The following is a 17,575-nucleotide window of genomic DNA, read 5'->3' as shown; positions in this document are numbered from 1 at the left end:
TACTAGTTTTCTTAAGTAATGGTTTTCTCTGTCTGCAGGATTATTTCTTATTTAGAGATGGTGACATTCTCGGAAAGTATGTGGACTGAAATCATTCTTTCTTAAAACGGCATGAAGCGAAGCTGCCCATTCCAGTGAAGTTGTGAAATCTTGCATCATGTAAATAATTTTCATGTCTCTCTTTTATAATAAACTAATGGTATCCAAACTAATGATATCCAGTGTCTCTAAAATTTAGTTTTAGTGTACTGATACAGAAATGAGCAAATAAAAATACATAAATGAGTGGTTAATCTTTATTTGGTGATTTAAGATGGTTTAGGGTTTTCCAGTGTTTTAAGTAACCTGCAGAGAATTCTGGGCAACGGGCTTTCCAATTTTCACATTGTATTTAGCTTTATTTAGTAAATTATTGATGCTGATACAAAGTCATGAACTTCTCTTATTTTTAAAAGTAGAAATATTTTAGGGATGCCTGGATGGCTCAGTGGTTGGGCGTCTGCCTTTGGTTCAGGGCGTGATCCTGGAGTCCCGGAATCAAGTCCCACGTCGGGCTCCCACATGGAGCCTGCTTCTCCCTCTGCCTGTGTCTCTGCCTCTCTCTGTGTGTCTCTCATGAATAAATAACTGAAATCTTTAAAAACAGATATTTTAGGGGATCCCTGGGTGGCTCAGCGGTTTAGCGCCTGCCTTCTTCGGCCCAGGGCGTGATCCTGGAATCTCAGGATCGAGTCCCGCATCAGGCTCCCTGCATGGAGCCTGCCTCTCCCTCTGCCTGTGTCTCTGCCTTTCTCTCTGTGTCTCTCGTGAATGAATAAATAAAATCTTTAAAAAAACAAAGTAAAATAAAAAACATTTTAACTTCATGTATAACCAGCTTATGTTGAAGTATGGTTTCTCACTTAAGGAATCCAGGGTTAAATGTTTCTTCATAAGTATTGTATTTATAAGAACTTAATGTAAGTTTTCCCATTTTTAGTATTTGGTACTACTATATAACTTACTTTGCAAAAAGTCCATGGAACGTTTACTAGCCTTGAATGCCTTTCATGTGCCAGGTGTTGCATGATAGTGACTGCAGCTAATACTTCAGGAGCATTTTCTACTGCCTGGCTACTGTTGTAGGTACTTGGTGTACATCACTCGTCTTGATCTTTCAACAACCCTCTAGGGTAGTTATTCTCATCTTGCCAAGGAGGAAGGTAAGAGACACACATGCACAGGTTGAGTAATAACCAAGCACACACTCAGTAGGAGGTGGCAAAGCCAGGATTTGGACATAAGGCATTCCACCTCCAGGTGCTTCGTCTGTGGCTACTAGGTCATAATTCTAAGGACTCCATGCACATTTCCTGGTTGATTATGGACATCTACATCTAGTTCATAATTTGTTGAACTTAACAAATAGGGAATGGAGTTGGAGCTTGATTTAGCTATAGTAGCTAGGGAGAGAAGATTTGAACCCAAACAGTCCCATACCAGACTTGAAGAATTATGCCCTATATTTGTCTTGTGGAATTGAAACCTAATTGAAATTGTAAGCAGCATAGACTTTAACAGCCTCAACTTTTGGTGTTGTCCTTAAAGTATGTACATATTTATGTAAATCACGTGTTAGTGCCTTATGGTATACTAAGGCTTAATTTTTGTCATCCTCAGTACAAGAATTATGATTAAAAGCTCAATTTATAGAACCCTAATGAGTCATCAGTTTCCTATTGTTCCTGAGGCACAGCTAGATAGTCTTGCTATAAAGAGCTTTTGCTCTTTATAAACTTGTTAAGCAGGATTTCCCTGTTTTACCAATGAGAAAACTGACTCAGAAGAGATAGGAAACTTCAAGGTTCTGTGGCTGGTAGATTGTAGAATTAGGCATATGTTCCCCAATTCTGTTTTTCGAACACCCAAGCAAATGAATTTTGAGATTAAAAGCAATAGTTTATAAACCTTGGTTCATCCTTAGAATTACCTGGTGTTTTTAAAACTTCAGAACTGGGGATCCCTGGGTGGCGCAGTGGTTTGGTGCCTGCCTTTGGCCCAGGGCGCGATCCTGGAGACCCGGGATTGAATCCCACGTCGGGCTCCCAGTGCATGGAGCCTGCTTCTCCCTCTGCCTGTGTCTCTGCCGCTCTCTCTCTCTCTCTCTGTGACTATCATAAATAAATAAAGAAAAAAAATATTTAAAAAAAAATAAAAAAATAAAACTTCAGAACTCCATTTTATAATCTCCTAAATTAAAAGGATGGGAGGGGATCCCTGGGTGGCTCAGCGGTTTAGCACCTGACTTTGGCCCAGGGCGTGATCCTGGAGTCCCGGGATCGAGTCCTGTGTCGGGCTCCCTGCATGGAGCCTGCTTCTCCTTCCTCCTGTGTCTCTGCCTCTCTCTCTCTCTCTATGTCTATCATAAATAAATAAATCTTTAAAAAATAAATAAATAAATAAAAGGATGGGAGAATTTTTTTTGTCATATTAGTAGTCCATAATGCTTGTCTAGCAGAATTGCTAAAGAAATAATTTTAGATTATGAGGTCATACTAGAAATCAATAGAGAAAATAATTTTGGCATGAGAAATTTAAGCCAAAAATAAGGGTGCCGAGGGTGTTGAACCACATTTTTTTACAACAGGATACTGTTTGCCTTTTGGCCAACAAATAAGGTAAAATTCCAACTGGAACTTTAATGATTATACTACCATTTTTGAGCATTTGCCACATTGTTCTAGGCATTTAACAGACCAAAATAACGAAATCACAGGAACTTGGTGAGGCAGTTACTCCTTGCTTTCTAGCTGAAAGAATAACTTGCTTAAGGTAACATCACTTTTGAGTCATAGTTTGGGATTGAGCTCAGGTTAGTCTGACTTCAAAGTGTGCTTAAGGGGCTTTTGGGTGGCTCAGTTGGTTAAGCATCCAACTCCTGATTGGGATTCTGGTCATGATCCCAGGGTTGTGAGGGTTCCATACCTGGTCAGATTATCTCCCTCTGCCCCCCTTACCATGACATCCATATATCTCAATGAATAAATCTTTTTTTTTTTTTTCTTTTATGATAGAGAGAGAGACAGAGAGGCAGAGACATAGGCAGAGGGAGAAGCAGGCTCCATGCACCGGGAGCCCGATGTGGGATTCGATCCCGTGTCTCCAGGATCGCGCCCTGGGCCAAAGGCAGGCCCAATGGGATCCCTCAATGAATAAATCTTAAAGTGCCTTGGGACGCCTGGGTGGCTTGGCAGTTGAGGGTCTGCCCGAGGCTCAGGGCATGATTCCTTTCTGAGATGGGGTTCCTGCATGGATGGAGCCTGCTGCTCCTGCCTGTGCCTTTCTCTGTGTGTCTCTTGAGTAAATAAAATCTTTAATCTTAAAAACAAAAAAAAAAAAAAAAAAGTGCCTTAAACTTGTACACAAAAAATCTGGGAAATTGAGAATAAAATTATCAGAAAGCTATTGTGTTATATGAGTATTACCTTTAATATTTTTCCTCCTATTCCAGAAAATGTTGGCTTTACAAAAACTTTAAAAGTTAGGAATTATAAGATTTCATTTTTACTTTACAATAACACTACATGTAAAAAAAAAAAAAACAATAACACAACATGTGATTTAAAATCTCTTAACAGGGCAGCCCTGGTGGCGCAGCGGTTTAGCGCTGCCTGCAGCTCACGGTGTGATCCTGGAGACCCCGGGATCGAGTCCCATGTCGGGCTCCCTGCATGGAGCCTGCTTCTCTCTCTCTCTCTGTCTCACTCTATAAATAAAATCTTAAAAAATAAAATAAAACCTCTTAACAGATTGTTAAGTGTACAATACAGTTTTGTTATTGTAGGCACATTGTTGTACATCACATCTCTAGAACATTTTCATCTTGCTTATCTGGAACATTAGGTCTTGATTAGCAGCTCCCCATTTTCCCCTTTCCTTAGTCCCTGGCATCTACCCTTCTACTCGTGGATTTTATAGCCTTGTTCCCACTAATTATTCTACCACATTGTATTCAATATAAATATAAACTTTTTTTTTTAAGATTTTATTTATTCATGAGAGAGACAAAGCAGGGAGCTCAATGTGGGACTCGATCATCGGACCTCGGAATCACGCCCTGAGCCAAAGACAGACACTCAACACTGAACCACCCAGGTGTCCCTAAATATAAACTTTTATTTATTTTAAAAAAATTGTTTTTAAGTATTTTACGTACTTATTCATGAGAGACACAGAGGGAAAAGCAGGCTCCATGCAGGGAGCCCGATGTGGGACTCGATGGCGAGACTCCAGGATCACAACCCGGGCCGAAGGCAGGTGCTAAACCACTGAGCCACCCAGGTATCCCCTAAATATAAACTTTTATATTTAAGTTTGAGATCTGACAAGGCAAGTCTTCCCATGCACTTGCCTGGTCATAAACACTTTTAACCTTGATAAAGGCTGCCAGATTGTTCTCCTGAATGATACCAAGTCTTAACGTGTCTCTTCCAGCAAGTTATTTGTTGTTTTTACCGCAACCACACCAAAATGGAGTTTTGAACTTTTGGTTTATTTATGTGAAGAGTATTTACATGGTTTTCTTTTATTTTCTTTTCTTTTTTAAGATTTTATTTATTCATGGGAGACACACAGAGAGAGGCAGAGACACAGGCAGAGGGGAAAGCAGGCTCCATGCAGGGGGCCTGATGTGGGACTTGATTCCACAACTCCAGGATCACGCCCTGAGCCAAAGGCAGCCGCCCAATCGCTGAGCCACCCAGGCGTTCCTTACGTGGTTTTCTTTACCCTTAAGTAACCTTGTATAGAAAGCCCAATCAAATCTAAGCTCTGATCCTGTGTTGCTTACATACTAGTTACGTGACATGGACAAACTAACTCCTCTCAGTTTAAGAATTAACTAAAAGGAGGACACTAGATGTCCCTTAACATTTTGAGTCAAGCCTGTTATTTTTTTCCTTAAACTTTGATTTTCTTTAAAAATGGGTAAGATTCACTTAGTTAAAAATTGAAAAGGATATATACTATAAAACACATTGAAAAATATCCTTCCATTCCCTATCCCCCAGCCACTGTTTTATACTTAGAAGCAACTAGTGTTACATTTTATATTTTTAGGGGTATCTTAGTATACACTTTGTGTGTGTCTGTGCGTGCGCTCAAGGGCATGTATATATATATGGATCTTATATTGTGAAATACATATATATTCATTTTTTTCTTTTTTAAAAAAATAACATTCCAGACATGCCATTTGGCACCCTTTTTTCTTTTTGTATTAAATTGCCTTTGGGGGATCCCTGGGTGGCGCAGCGGTTTGGTGCCTGCCTTTGGCCCAGGGCGCGATCCTGGAGACCCGGGATCGAATCCCACTTCGGGCTCCCGGGCATGGAGCCTGCTTCTCCCTCTGCCTGTGTCTCTGCCTCTCTCTCTCTCTCTCTCTCTGTGACTATCATGAATAAATAAATAAAATCTTCAAAAAATAAATAAATAAATAAATTGCCTTTGGAATGAATCTATGAAGAATATAAAGAGCTTTTTAAATTTTCATTATAGCTGTGTAATGTTCTATTAGATGAGTGAACCATAATTTAAGCATTTTCCACTGATGAATATTTATAGTCTTTTTTAATATTTATTTATGAGAGACAGAGAGAGACGCAGAGGCACACAGGCAGAGGGAGAAGCGGGCTCCATGCAGGGAGCTTGACGTGGGACTCTATCCCAGGTCTCCAGGATCAGGCCCTGAGCCAAAGGCAGGCACTAAACCACTGAGCCACCCGGCTGCCCGAATATTTATAGTCTTATGCTATTAGCAACACTTCTTCAGTGAATAGAATTTTTGCATAAATTATTTTTCTCAGGTGAACAAGTATATCTGTAAGAAATTCATAGACACGTCATTGCTTTGACAAAGGGTATGTGGATTTTAGTCATATGTGTATGTATAACTGGAGGGTATTATGCTGAGTGAAATAACTCAATCGGAGAAGGACAAACATTATATGGTCTCATTCATTTGGGGAATATAAAAAATAGTGAAAGGGAATAAAGGGGAAAGGAGAAAAAATGTGTGGGGAATATCAGAAAGGGAGACAGAACATGAAAGACTCCTAGGAAGTCTGGGAGTCAGGGACTGGGAAAAGAACTAGGAGTGGTGGAAGGGGAGGTGAGCAGGGGGTGGGAGTGACTGGATGACAGGCACTGAGGTGTGCGCTTGACAGGATGAGCACTGGGTATTACTCTATATGTTGGCAAATTGAACACCAATAAAAAATACATTTATAAGAAAAAATATATGTGTATATATACACACACACACATCTCCATGTTACCCTTTATAGAAGTTCTATCAATTAACAGTCCTAACAGCAATGTATGAGACTAATTTCTTCCCAGCCTCAATAATAGAGAATGTTATAAAGGTTTTTAATTTTATAATTTTACTCTTACTATGAGAATTAGCATCTCGTGTTGACAGTCACTTCTGCTTCCTTTACTGTTAACTGACTATTCCTATTGACTGTGAATAATCTTTGCCTCTTTCTTTCTACTGGACAAATGGCCTTTTATGATTTGTGTGTTATCTTTATTTATTTTTAAAGATTTAATTTACTTATTCATGAGAGACACACAGAGAGAGGCAGAGACACAGGCAGAGGGAGAAGCAGGCTCCATGCAGGGAGCCTGACATGGGACTTGATCCCGGGTCTCCAGGATTACGGATCATGCCCCTGGCCGAAGGTGGTGCTAAACCGCTGAGCCACCGGGCTGCGGGATATCTTTATTAGAGAAATTGGTTCTTTGTGATTAGTTTTTGCCTCCAGTTTATCATTTTGGCTTTGATTCTGTTTATACTTAGAACTTGCAGGAAGTCATTTTGGTATAGCTGAATTAATATTTTCCATTTATGGCTTGTGGGTATTATATCAAACTGAAAAGTCTTCTCCGATACTTAAAAGTTCTTCCATGGTTTCTATAGGTGTTTTTATAGTTGTTGTTGGTTTTTTATTTCAGTCTTGGCTTTACCTGGAGATTTTCCTGTTATAAGACATACAGAATGGATCCATCCCCTTTCCCTCTAAGAGATTAAGTCTAGTTCTTTAACACATGTTAAATTTTAGCCCAAGTCTTGCAAAATGGTCTTTCAGTAGCATTTAGCCTTGAGACTTGACTTGGAAAAAGCATCATTGGGTAGTTATTTGAGTGTTGGTTCAAAAAGGCCTTTGAAGTCATTCATTTTTATTTTGAACATGTGCCAGGCACTGCTTGGAGATACCAGAATGAATAAAGTTGAGGAGGGAGAAATAAACAACTAAATCAAAAGCACAATTTTATTTTATTTATTTTTATTTATTTTTTAAGTAAACTCTAATCTTCAACATGGGGCTCAAACTCAAAACTCCAAGATCCAGAGCCACATGCTCTACCAAATGAGCCAGTTAGGTTCCCCAGCACAATTTTAGGTAGAGATTAGGGTCATCGAGAAAATCTAGAAAGTGCTGCTAACTTTATGAAAGACAATAGGTGCTCTACTGAAAACAGGAAATGATAGTAGTCTGTTGTGACTGGTCTCTTCTGATCACATTTTCTCTTCCTGAAGGTTCAGGAACTACTGTATTAATTATCTATTGTTACATAACAAATCACCCCAAATGTAGTGCCTTAATAATGAACATCTCACATTGTATCTGTAGGTCAGAAATTTAGGAGCATCTTATTGGGGTGGCTCTGGGTGGTGGTAGTGAGGTCTCTGCCATCATCCAAAGACTTATCTGGGGCTGGAGGTTATACTTCCAAGATGGTTCAGGCACATGCTGGCAAGTTGCTGCTTGATTTTGGTGGGAGCCTCAGTTCCTCACCAGGAACCTTCATAAGGCTACTTGAGTATCGTCACACATGGTAGCTTTCTCACCCAGGGCAGGTGAGCTAAGAAAACAAGGCAAAAGCCACAATGTCTTTTTTTTTTTTTTTTAAGATTTTATTTGAGCAAGAGTGAGCAAAAGAGTGCACAAGTGGGTTGGAGGGACAGAAGGAGAGGGAGAAGCAGGCTCCCCACTCCCCACTGAGCAGGGAGCTGGATGGGGTGCTCAGTGGTGCTCAATCTCAGGACCCCAGGATCATGAACTGAGCTGAAGACACATGCTTAACCAACCAATGTCTTTTATGACCTAACACCAGAAGTCACAACAGAATTTTTATAATATTCTATTATACAGGTCAGCCTAATTTAGTATGAAAGAGAACCACACAGATATGTACATAACAGAGAGGCACCTGGCTGACTGCATCATCAGAAAAGCATGCAATTTTATACCTCAGGGTCATGAGTTTGAACCCCACATTTGATGTAGACGTAACTACAAAAATAATTTTTAAAAAATGCACATACCAGGATAATCTTTGGGGGCCATCTTGGCAGCTGGCTACTACAATCACCAATCTGGTCAAATATTCTATCATTATAGAGAGAAAAGTGAAGTGCCATGGGGTTTGGTATCTTACTCATCTATAGTCAAAGTTGTCTAAGTTTGAACTCTATTTTTTTTAAAAAGAAATTTTATTTTTTAAGATTTTATTTATTATGAGAGACACATGCAGAGAGAGGCAGAGACACAAGTAGAGGGAGAAGCAGGCTCCAGGCAAGGAGCCCGATGTGGGACTTGACCCAGGGTCTCCAGGATCACGCCCTGGGCAGAAGGCAGGCGCTAAACCACTGAGCCACCCAGGAATCCCACAGATATCCTTTTATATATTTCTTTATCCTAAAATGGAGTTGGATGCTTACCCTTTACCTAAACCTTGGCTTAGGACTTAAACCTCAGCTAGAGATGGGTTTATGCCTCTGTGGTCATATAAGGAGAGGTGGATACTGAGCAAGATCAAAGAAGATCTGTGAAGGGGAACAGACAGCAAGTAAGAGATTGAAGACATTTTGCTTTTTTTTTTTTTTTTAACTAGGCTCCACACCCAGCATGGATTCCAATATAGGACTTAAACTCATGACCCTGAAATTAAGGCCTGAGCTGAGATCAAGAGTCAGACGCTCAGCTGACTGAGCCACCCAGAGTGCCCCAACATTTTGCTTTGTAGTATAATAAGCTAAATATCACCCTTCCCATTCATTTGTAAGTTCTTTGAGAAAAGCAGCTTATATGTCTTATTCATATTTCTCAGCATTTACTTGTTGTCCTACACACAATGGGCATTCACTATTGTACTTGGATTTTGACATTCCCCAAAGAGAATTTCATATGGGATAGATATTTTGGAAATTACTTATATTTTATTTTATTTTATTTATTTTTTTTAATTACTTATATTTTAGATTTATAAAACATTTTCTTCTAAAACTTTAATAGAAGACAAGTAATATTTAGTTTAAAAAAAAGATTTTATTTTTAAGTAATCTGTATACCCAATTTGGGGTTTTAACTCATCCCAGGAATATTTACTTTTATACTTGCTATCACCCTCTATGAGGTAGAGAAAAAGAAGTGCACTATTTTCATTACAAATAAAGAGACTTTTATTTGGTAGTTCATTTAAAGTCTTACAGTCAACAGGCAAAAGAATCTAGATTTTCTGAATCCCAACCCAGTCTTTTCCATTTGTCCGTATTACCTTTAAAAAGACTATCCCTTCTTTAACCAAAATATCCAAGTAACCCATTTTATATATAATTGTTACTACTGCTCATGCTCTCTTTCTTCTTCCCTCTCCTCTCTCACCTCCCAAATTAACGCTGGTTAGAAAACTGTTTTTGTTTGGAGGTCATAATCTGCAGAAGGACAGAGGAATTAAAATGTGAAGGTTACAAACTAGAACATTTCAACCCTAAAGAACAAGGTTGTTCCTGTGAACAAGGCCAGAGTTGACATCACAATGCAACTTTATCAGACTTCAGAGATAAATATGCCTATTCTGTTCTTGAATTTATAATTTTTAAAAGATTTTATTTATTTATTCATGAGAAAGGCAGAGATATAGGCAGAGGGAGAAGCTGGCTCCTGGAAGGGAGCTCGATGGGGGACTTGATCCCCAGACCTGGGATCATACCCTGAGCCCAAGGCAGACAGATGCTCAACTGCTGAGCCACCCAGGCATCCCTCTGTTCCTGAATTTAATATCTACTTATTAACTTTTTCTCTTGTTCTTTTCAAATGAGGTGAAATCATATAACAAATCTGGATTTAAGAGAACATTAAGATGAGCCCCTTCAATTAGAGGTAACTGATATTTGCAAATCAGGGACATTACCACATAATCTGGGAAATTTTAACTTAATCCTTGGAGTGAGGTAGAGTTGTTCACAGACTTAGAGGCCTACCTAGGACTCTGCTCTTCCCAGACCCACTGCACATCTCCCAGGGAGGCAACATTGGGGTGCCAGTTGTTCTAGGTTCTTACAATATTTAGCAAGAAAATTGGTGATTATCCATCTGTCTCCACAGCTAGACTCTAAGCAATTTATAGATAAAGATTGGGCCTTTTCATACTTGTATCTCAGTGCGGAACACATAGTGGGGGCTTAGTAAATTAAATATCTGTTGAATGAATAAATCTTTTAATATAGTAGGAGGTAGTGATGGAATTAAATTCCTTGCTTTGGAAAAGTTACCACTCTCTACGTCTTCGAGAAAGAAGGAATCTTACTTAAAGGCAGACCAACTTGTCTAACCCCTTCGAGCAGAGTTCTCAGTCACTGACAATTACTCAGTTTTGCACTCACCCAATTCAACCAGCCTTTCTTTGATTCCTCCCTTCATTTTTGGAGACCGTCTGTGATAGGATTCTCAGCATTCTCAATACACCTTCAGGTGGCTTTGATGGGATATCTGGTGTTTTCCTATGGAAATCACGCTAGGATATGCAGGGTTTGTGTGTGTGTGTGTACATTTTTTTTTTCCCTTTGAGCTGACATCCCACCATGGCCTCCCCCACCCCAGATCAAAGATTTAACGTTTCTCAACAGGAAGCAAGAAGTCTGCCCAAACCCAAATGATCTCATAATGTCGAGAACACTTAAAACTTGCAACAAAGGAGATTTAGAATCCTGTAAAGATGTACAACTCCCACCCTCCGTTACGGGGGCATTCGTTATCTCCTCCTGCTTCTTGACTTGCAAAAGAGACCAGCTAGTTTGGTCTGCCCAGCGCACAGGGGCCCTGTCCGTGCTCCCTCCGCGTTCGCCTCGGGGTTTTTTATCTACACAAGCTTGTCCTTGAAAACGTCCTTGGCTTTGAAGTCAGTGGCTGGCGGAAGCATCGGGCAATCTAAGCCCCAGTGTCTTTATTTTTTTTATTAAAAAAATTTTTTTTGTGTGTGTGTGTGTCTTCTTTTATAAAGATTTATTCATTTATTAGAGAGAGACAAAGAGAGAGAGAGAGAGGCAGAGACAGAGGGAGAAGCAGGCTCCACGCAGGGAGCCCGACGTGGGCCTCGATCCCGGGTCTCCGGGGTCACGCCCCGGGCGGGAGGCGGCGCTAACCCGCTGAGCGCCCCCGGGCTGCCCCCGTCTCTTCCGAGATTGGGTCAGTTTCACGCGGGGTCTGTGGAGCGTTCCCAGGCGGCCGGCCTGTTTCCCACGTCGCCCGTCTCTGCGGATTTGGACACAGGGTGACGCTCCTCTGGGCACCTGCCCGCCAGCGGGTTACCGACCGGGTCACCGTCGCGCAGGCTCGGTCCTCTCCGCGCCCCTCCCTTCAGCCCGAGGACACGCGCCCCGCGAGGCCCCCTCCCGCGCACGTCGCGGCCGCCAGTCGCCGCTGTTCCTCCTCGCGCGCCCCTCCCTCCGCCGGCGCGTCCTTCCGGGCCTCCTCCGGGTGCTCCCGCCCTGCCCCGCGCGGGCTCCGGCTGATCCGTCAGCGGGCGCCGCTCCTCCCCCCGCGGCCCTGCGCAGGCCGCCTTCCCCTACATCCGGGTACCGACTCGAGCCGCCCAGACTCTGGCACTATGGTCATGGCGGAGGGGACGGCAGTGCTGAGGCGGAACAGGCCGGGCACCAAGGCGCAGGTACCGTGTCTGCGCGTTGCCTGCGGGGGGCCGCTCGGCGGCGAAGCTGGCCGCGGCTGGGAGAAGGGGGGGCCGGCTCGGGAAGCCGGCGGCAGGGGCACCGGTGCCCGGCCTGCTCTTCCGGAGCCGCCGCCGCTGCGTCGGGCTGAGGGGGCGGCGGCGGCGGCGGCGGCCCTGAGGCCTGCGGAGCCCGGGCTGAGGGGCCTGCAGGGGCCTGTCAGAGCGACGGCGTGTGGGCGCCGCGGCGGACGGTGGCCGGAGGGGCGCGGCCGGCCGGGCGACAGCCGCGGCTCTCTTGAGGGTCGAGGCGGCCGCGGCGGGAGGGGCGCAGAGCCCGCCAACCGCCTCCGGCTTCCGGCTCCTGCGGCGTGTGGGGCGCGCCTGCGGGGCGGCGGGGGCCGGGGCGGCGGGGGCCGGGGCGGCGGGGGCCGGGGCGGCAGCGTCCCCTCCGCTCCCCTCGCGGCGGCCGTTCCCTGCCCTGCGGGTTTTCGTCGCCCGGTTGCTCTCGTCAGACGTCGTTCCTTGTGGTTCTGGGAGGCACAGCCCCGGAATTAACTGACCAGGATTTTATCGACTCTCAGTAGGGCGGTATCTGGGGTGAGTCGGTGTTCGCCTAGGGATTGACTCTGGGGGTTTTCAAAAGACGGGATGCCTCACATTCTAAAAAAAAAAAAAGAAAAAAGAAACAGGCGTTCGGGTTTGATGCGGTTAATGCACCCGCTGAAGTGGATTGCGGTTGAATATATGCTCTAAAATCGGAAGAGATGGGCTGAAGTGTAATTTTAAAGAAAAAGTGATGTGTGTGTGGCGGGGGGGGGGGGGGGACAGGAAAAAGCCATGGAGCTCTGACCATATCCCGGAGAATAGATTTTAATATCCTGCATGGAATTTTGGGAAGGGAGTTCTTTCAGAGTGTCCTTCGGGTCCAGACACCTCCCTAGATCCGTGTTACGGGGCCGGAGACCGAAGCCCGGAGAATCGACGGCATTTGCTTCAGGTTACATAGTCTCTGGGTTCTGAGTTCGCTTTCTCTCTCTCTCTCTCTCTCTCTCTTTTTAATAAAGATTTTATTTATTTATTCATACGAGACGCACAGAGAGAGGCAGAGACACAGGCAGAGGGAGGAGCAGGCTCCACGCAGGGCACCCCACCCGGGACTCGATCCGGTGACCCCGGGGTCACGCTCTAGGCCCAAGGCAGGCGCTAAACCGCTGAGCCACCCAGGTGTCCCCCACCTTTTCTATTTAACAAGTTTTTTTTAGTACTGGATTTTAGACAACTTAGCTTAAATGTATTATAGAGGCACATTTATCAGTTACTTATGGCTATTTTGTGAACATGTTGCTGGGAATTTATATATTTATGGTTTCTTTTTACCTTTTCCAGACTTTCTTTGTAGAAGCTCTTTTTCTTAGATAACTTTACTTCTTATTTCGTGGAAACATTTTTTTCTTTTAAGTGATCCGCTTTTATGTTTTTATATTCAGAGGTTAACTTGTACCTGACATTCTGAGAATTACCATCCATTTTTATTTATTCAGGTCTTAATTTTGAAAAAAATATTTTAAGTCACTATTGTAACACATCTGTTTCCTATGTTATAAGTCCCATCTAAGAAACCGTTGCGTTTTTCCACATTGTCCTAGATCAAGGTTGTTAAATAAAATGTCACAGGAAAGGTCAGTATTTAAAAAAAAAAAAAATCCTGCTTAAGCAGCATTCTTTATTATTCCTTGTCTGTCACGCTACTTTCCTTCAGTGAAACAGGTCTATTCTAAATGCTTTATTTAGAACTATAATAGAAAGTGGAGTATCTTCCTACTTATTTTTTCTAATAGATTGGGATATAGGCACATAGTTGGTTTTCAATGAGTGTTTATTACCTGAGGTAGATGAGAATGTTCATTAAGCAGATTTGTGGTTTTGTGTTTTAAGTATATGACAATTATGATGAGACAAAACATTTGATTACCAGTTACCAGTTTTGTGGATATTCCTATATGTGTTTTCTAATATTTTTAAATAGAAATATTTTACAAACTAATTTCTTTAAAGGGAAGAATAATCAAAGCATATTGATAGAAACAAGTTTCAGTATAAATTACATAGGAAGAATTTAAAAAACTAGTCTTCAATAATATTTGGATGATATCTAGGGAAAGACATCCTGGAACAATTTCCAGAAAGTTGTTTTTATTTCTTGACAATATTAAAGTTCATTTTCATTGATACAGGGAAACTATAAAAAAGAAAAATATGAAAAGTTTAAGACACTTAAGAAGGTACACCCATCACCTACGTTTGTAACTAAGACATTACTAATATAGATAGATTTATCACATTCTTCTGTCTTCTCACTCCTCCCAACCAATAATGGTGATTATCATTACTTTTCTTCATGCGTTTACTATCTATACATTATATCTATAAGTATGCCTTAGATTTCTTAAACTTTTATTCATGTGGTATCATACACTGACTTCTTCAGTCTTCTCCAGTTTTTGCTTAAGGTGTTTTGGAGACTACCCCATGTTGATTGCAATGTACAAGGTTATAGATCATTGTTTCACTAGTACTGTTTCCCCCAGTTTCACCTCAGAGACATTTATCAAACATCTACTTTGTGTCAGGCATTGTGCTGCCTGCTAAGGATACATAGGTAGACTTCCCTGAAAAAAAATGAGGAAGGTTTGTAATCACTTAGGGGAATGTCTGTGAACTGGACTATCTATAGAGGAATTCAGAAGCAGTGCAAGGTGATCCAGAAAAGTATCCATTGCCCTCAAAACGAGGCTGGATGACTACTTTTTCAAAAAAAATTTTTATTTATTTATTTATTTATTTATTTATTTATTTATTTATTTATTTATTTATTCATAGAGACAGAGAGAGAGAGAGAGGCAGAGACACAGGCAGAGGGAGAAGCAGGCACCATGCAGAGAGCCTGACGTGGGACTCATCCAGGGTCTCCAGGATCACGCCCCTGGCTGAAGGCGGCGCTAAACTACTGCACCACCAGGGCTGCCCCTGGATGACTACTTTTTGATGGAGCTCATATTTTGATTTAGAAATTTAAAAAATCTTTTGGAATTTGGAATAATAATTTATAATGTCTGTCTAAAATAGTACTTATGGAACAATGACTACCCCTTTCCACCACCGCCACCACCACAAACTATTCTCTTTTGGTAAACTGAATCAGTGCTTGGAGATTCTGTTTTAGCTTAACTTTTTGAGATATTTAACAACCATGAACACAACAAAATGATAGATTTATCTCCTCAGGTAATACATGAAAAGTTTATAGGAGCCCTGTTTGAGGGATTTGTGGGTTGAAAAAAATGTGACTTGTAGTTCACCTAAGTAAAATCTTGGTGTTTATTTAAAAACATTGAGTAAGTTTCCCTTATTCACTGATAATTGTGTTCTTTACAGTATGAAGAGCTTTCTTCTCTAGTGTAACTTTGGATCTTTATTAAGAATTGTTGTTAATCACAATAATGTTGCTTCTTTGTGACTTTGTGCTTTAACAATGAATTTTTTTTTATAGGATTTCTATAATTGGCCTGATGAATCTTTTGATGAAATGGACAGTACACTGGCTGTTCAGCAGGTAATAACAGTAGTTTCTTTTTTTTCTTTTTTTTTTTTTTTAATTTTTTATTTATTTATGATAGTCACACAGAGAGAGAGAGAGGCAGAGACACAGGCAGAGGGAGAAGCAGGCTCCATGCACCGGGAGCCCGACGTGGGATTCGATCCCGGGTCTCCAGGATCGCGCCCTGGGCCAAAGGCAGGCTCCAAACCGCTGCGCCACCCAGGGATCCCCAGTAGTTTCTTTTGAACTCAATAACCTAAGAATTTAACCTGCCTGGCATAGATATTCCTGTATCTTTAACTCAAGTCGGAATCCATGGAAATAACAGAATGCCTTTTTGAAGCTTTTATCAACCTCCATTTTAAGATAGTATAGTAAACTATAATGAAGTTTAAGTACATTTTAATATCTTTACCAAAATAGGGTACCAAATTTGATTTTAGAATGAATTTAATTCAAAGTTAATTGAATGCTAAATTAGAATAACATAATTAGGAAAAAAGTGTACTTAGTTGGTGACTGAACACTTGAGAACATGTATCTAAATTTACTAAAAGTTACCATTAGTTCTTAATATTTGTGCCTCTCTAATATATTTGAGGGCTAAGATGTCTCCCTTTAGGTTGTTGCCACTGTCAAGTAGCTCCTAAGGCAATGGTTTATCAAGGGGGTGGGCTTCTAATAGCACATTTGGTTTGAAAAGCCCCTGAAGAGATTCTTGAGCATTCTTATTTGAGAATCAAACATTATGTACTCATTGGGTTTTGGTATTTTTTTCAAAAGGTTTTATCTATTTGAGAGAGAGAGGGAGGGCAAGCAAGCACAAGCAGGGTGGAGGGGCAGAGGGAAAAGGAGAAGCAGACTCCCTGTTGAGCAGGAACCCCCCCCCCCCATGGGGCTCTGTCCCAGGACCCTCAGATCATGACCGGAGCTGAAGGCGGATGCTTAACTTGCTGAGTCACCCAGGAGCCCCACTCAATTAGATTTTTTAAAAAATGTAGCAATTCTTCCAAAAGGAATAAAATTTATAATCTGAGGAAAAATAGTTTCTATAGCTAATTATAAAAAGTTACCTTAAGAGGCATATGGGTGATAGTCCATTAAATGTCTGCCTTGGGCTCAGGTCATGATCCCAGGGCTCTGGGACTGAACCCTGCATCAGGCTCCCTACTCAGTGGGGAGCCTGCTTCTCCCTCTCCTACTCCACCTGCTTGTGTGTGCGCGCTCCTCTCTCTCTCTCTTTCTCTCTCTCTCTGTCAAAAAAAATAAATAAAATCTTGGGATCCTTGGTGGTTCAGTGGTTTAGTGCCTGCCTTTGGTCCAGGGCATGATCCTGGAATCCTGGGATTGAGTCCCACATCAGGCATCCTGCCTGGAGCCTGCTTCTCCCTCTGCCTGTGTCTCTGTATCTCTCATGAATAAATAAAATTAAAAATAAAATAAAATCTTTATAAAAAAGGTTGTTTTGAGGGATTAAAAGGATGACTTAAAATTAGGGTAGACTAGTATGTTGGACTAGGCATTGATTACCATATTTAAAGAAAAAATATGCAAGAAAGAGTGGCTTTTTGGCTTTATCTTGATGGCTAAGATAATAGATGTAGAGAGCTATTTGGATTTATTGTGTTGTTTGGAGACCCTGGGAAATGAAATAGAAATACAGTTGAATTCTTTGACAATAAAAAACAATTCATGATATTAACAAATACCTTTAGAATGGACTCAGTATAATATTTAGATACTTAGCACAGGAAATGGAAGAGCATTCATGTATGAATGGCTGTTTGTTCTTTGCCTTTCAAGAATGTATTGTTCAATCAGGAGATATTTATTGGGCAATGAGATAGGCCTTATTGAGGATACAAAAATATAAACCTAGAGCTTTATGCCTGCAAATTGGGAAAAATGTACAGATACTCCTTTTAAACGTAGAGGTTGGGGACGCCTGGTGGTTCAGTGGTTGAGCAGCTGACTTTGGCTCAG

General features: G+C 41.6%; 1 protein-coding gene and 1 long non-coding RNA gene across 8 annotated transcripts in view; one reads left to right on the top strand and one right to left on the bottom strand.

Moving 5' to 3' along the window:
• HSPE1 (heat shock protein family E (Hsp10) member 1) overlaps nt 1-17,575 on the top strand; it is a 43,460-nt gene that overhangs the window by 3,453 nt on the left and 22,432 nt on the right. For 2 of the 7 annotated variants that reach the window (XM_072812912.1, XM_072812911.1), the window contains exon 4: nt 39-293. In XM_072812912.1, the coding sequence (XP_072669013.1) occupies nt 39-89 (51 nt within the window). In that variant the 3' untranslated portion in view covers nt 90-293. Of the gene's footprint in view, nt 1-38; nt 294-11,390; nt 11,514-11,817; nt 11,995-12,342; nt 12,592-15,544; nt 15,608-17,575 lie in introns of those variants that run through there. The other 5 variants (XM_072812910.1, XM_072812907.1, XM_072812909.1 and 2 more) reach the window with 5 other exon arrangements.
• Nucleotides 30-11,266, bottom strand: LOC140625574 (uncharacterized). Its single transcript, XR_012024920.1, has 3 exons — nt 10,712-11,266; nt 1,970-2,150; nt 30-634 (listed from the first exon to the last, which is right to left on the bottom strand). It is a non-coding gene; the product is annotated as an uncharacterized lncRNA (long non-coding RNA).

This window comes from Canis lupus, chromosome 36 (assembly GCF_048164855.1).
Source record: "Canis lupus baileyi chromosome 36, mCanLup2.hap1, whole genome shotgun sequence".
NCBI classification, from domain to species: Eukaryota; Metazoa; Chordata; class Mammalia; order Carnivora; family Canidae; genus Canis; species Canis lupus.
Note: the sequence above shows the minus strand (reverse complement) of the source record. Positions and strands in the feature narration are given on the sequence as shown.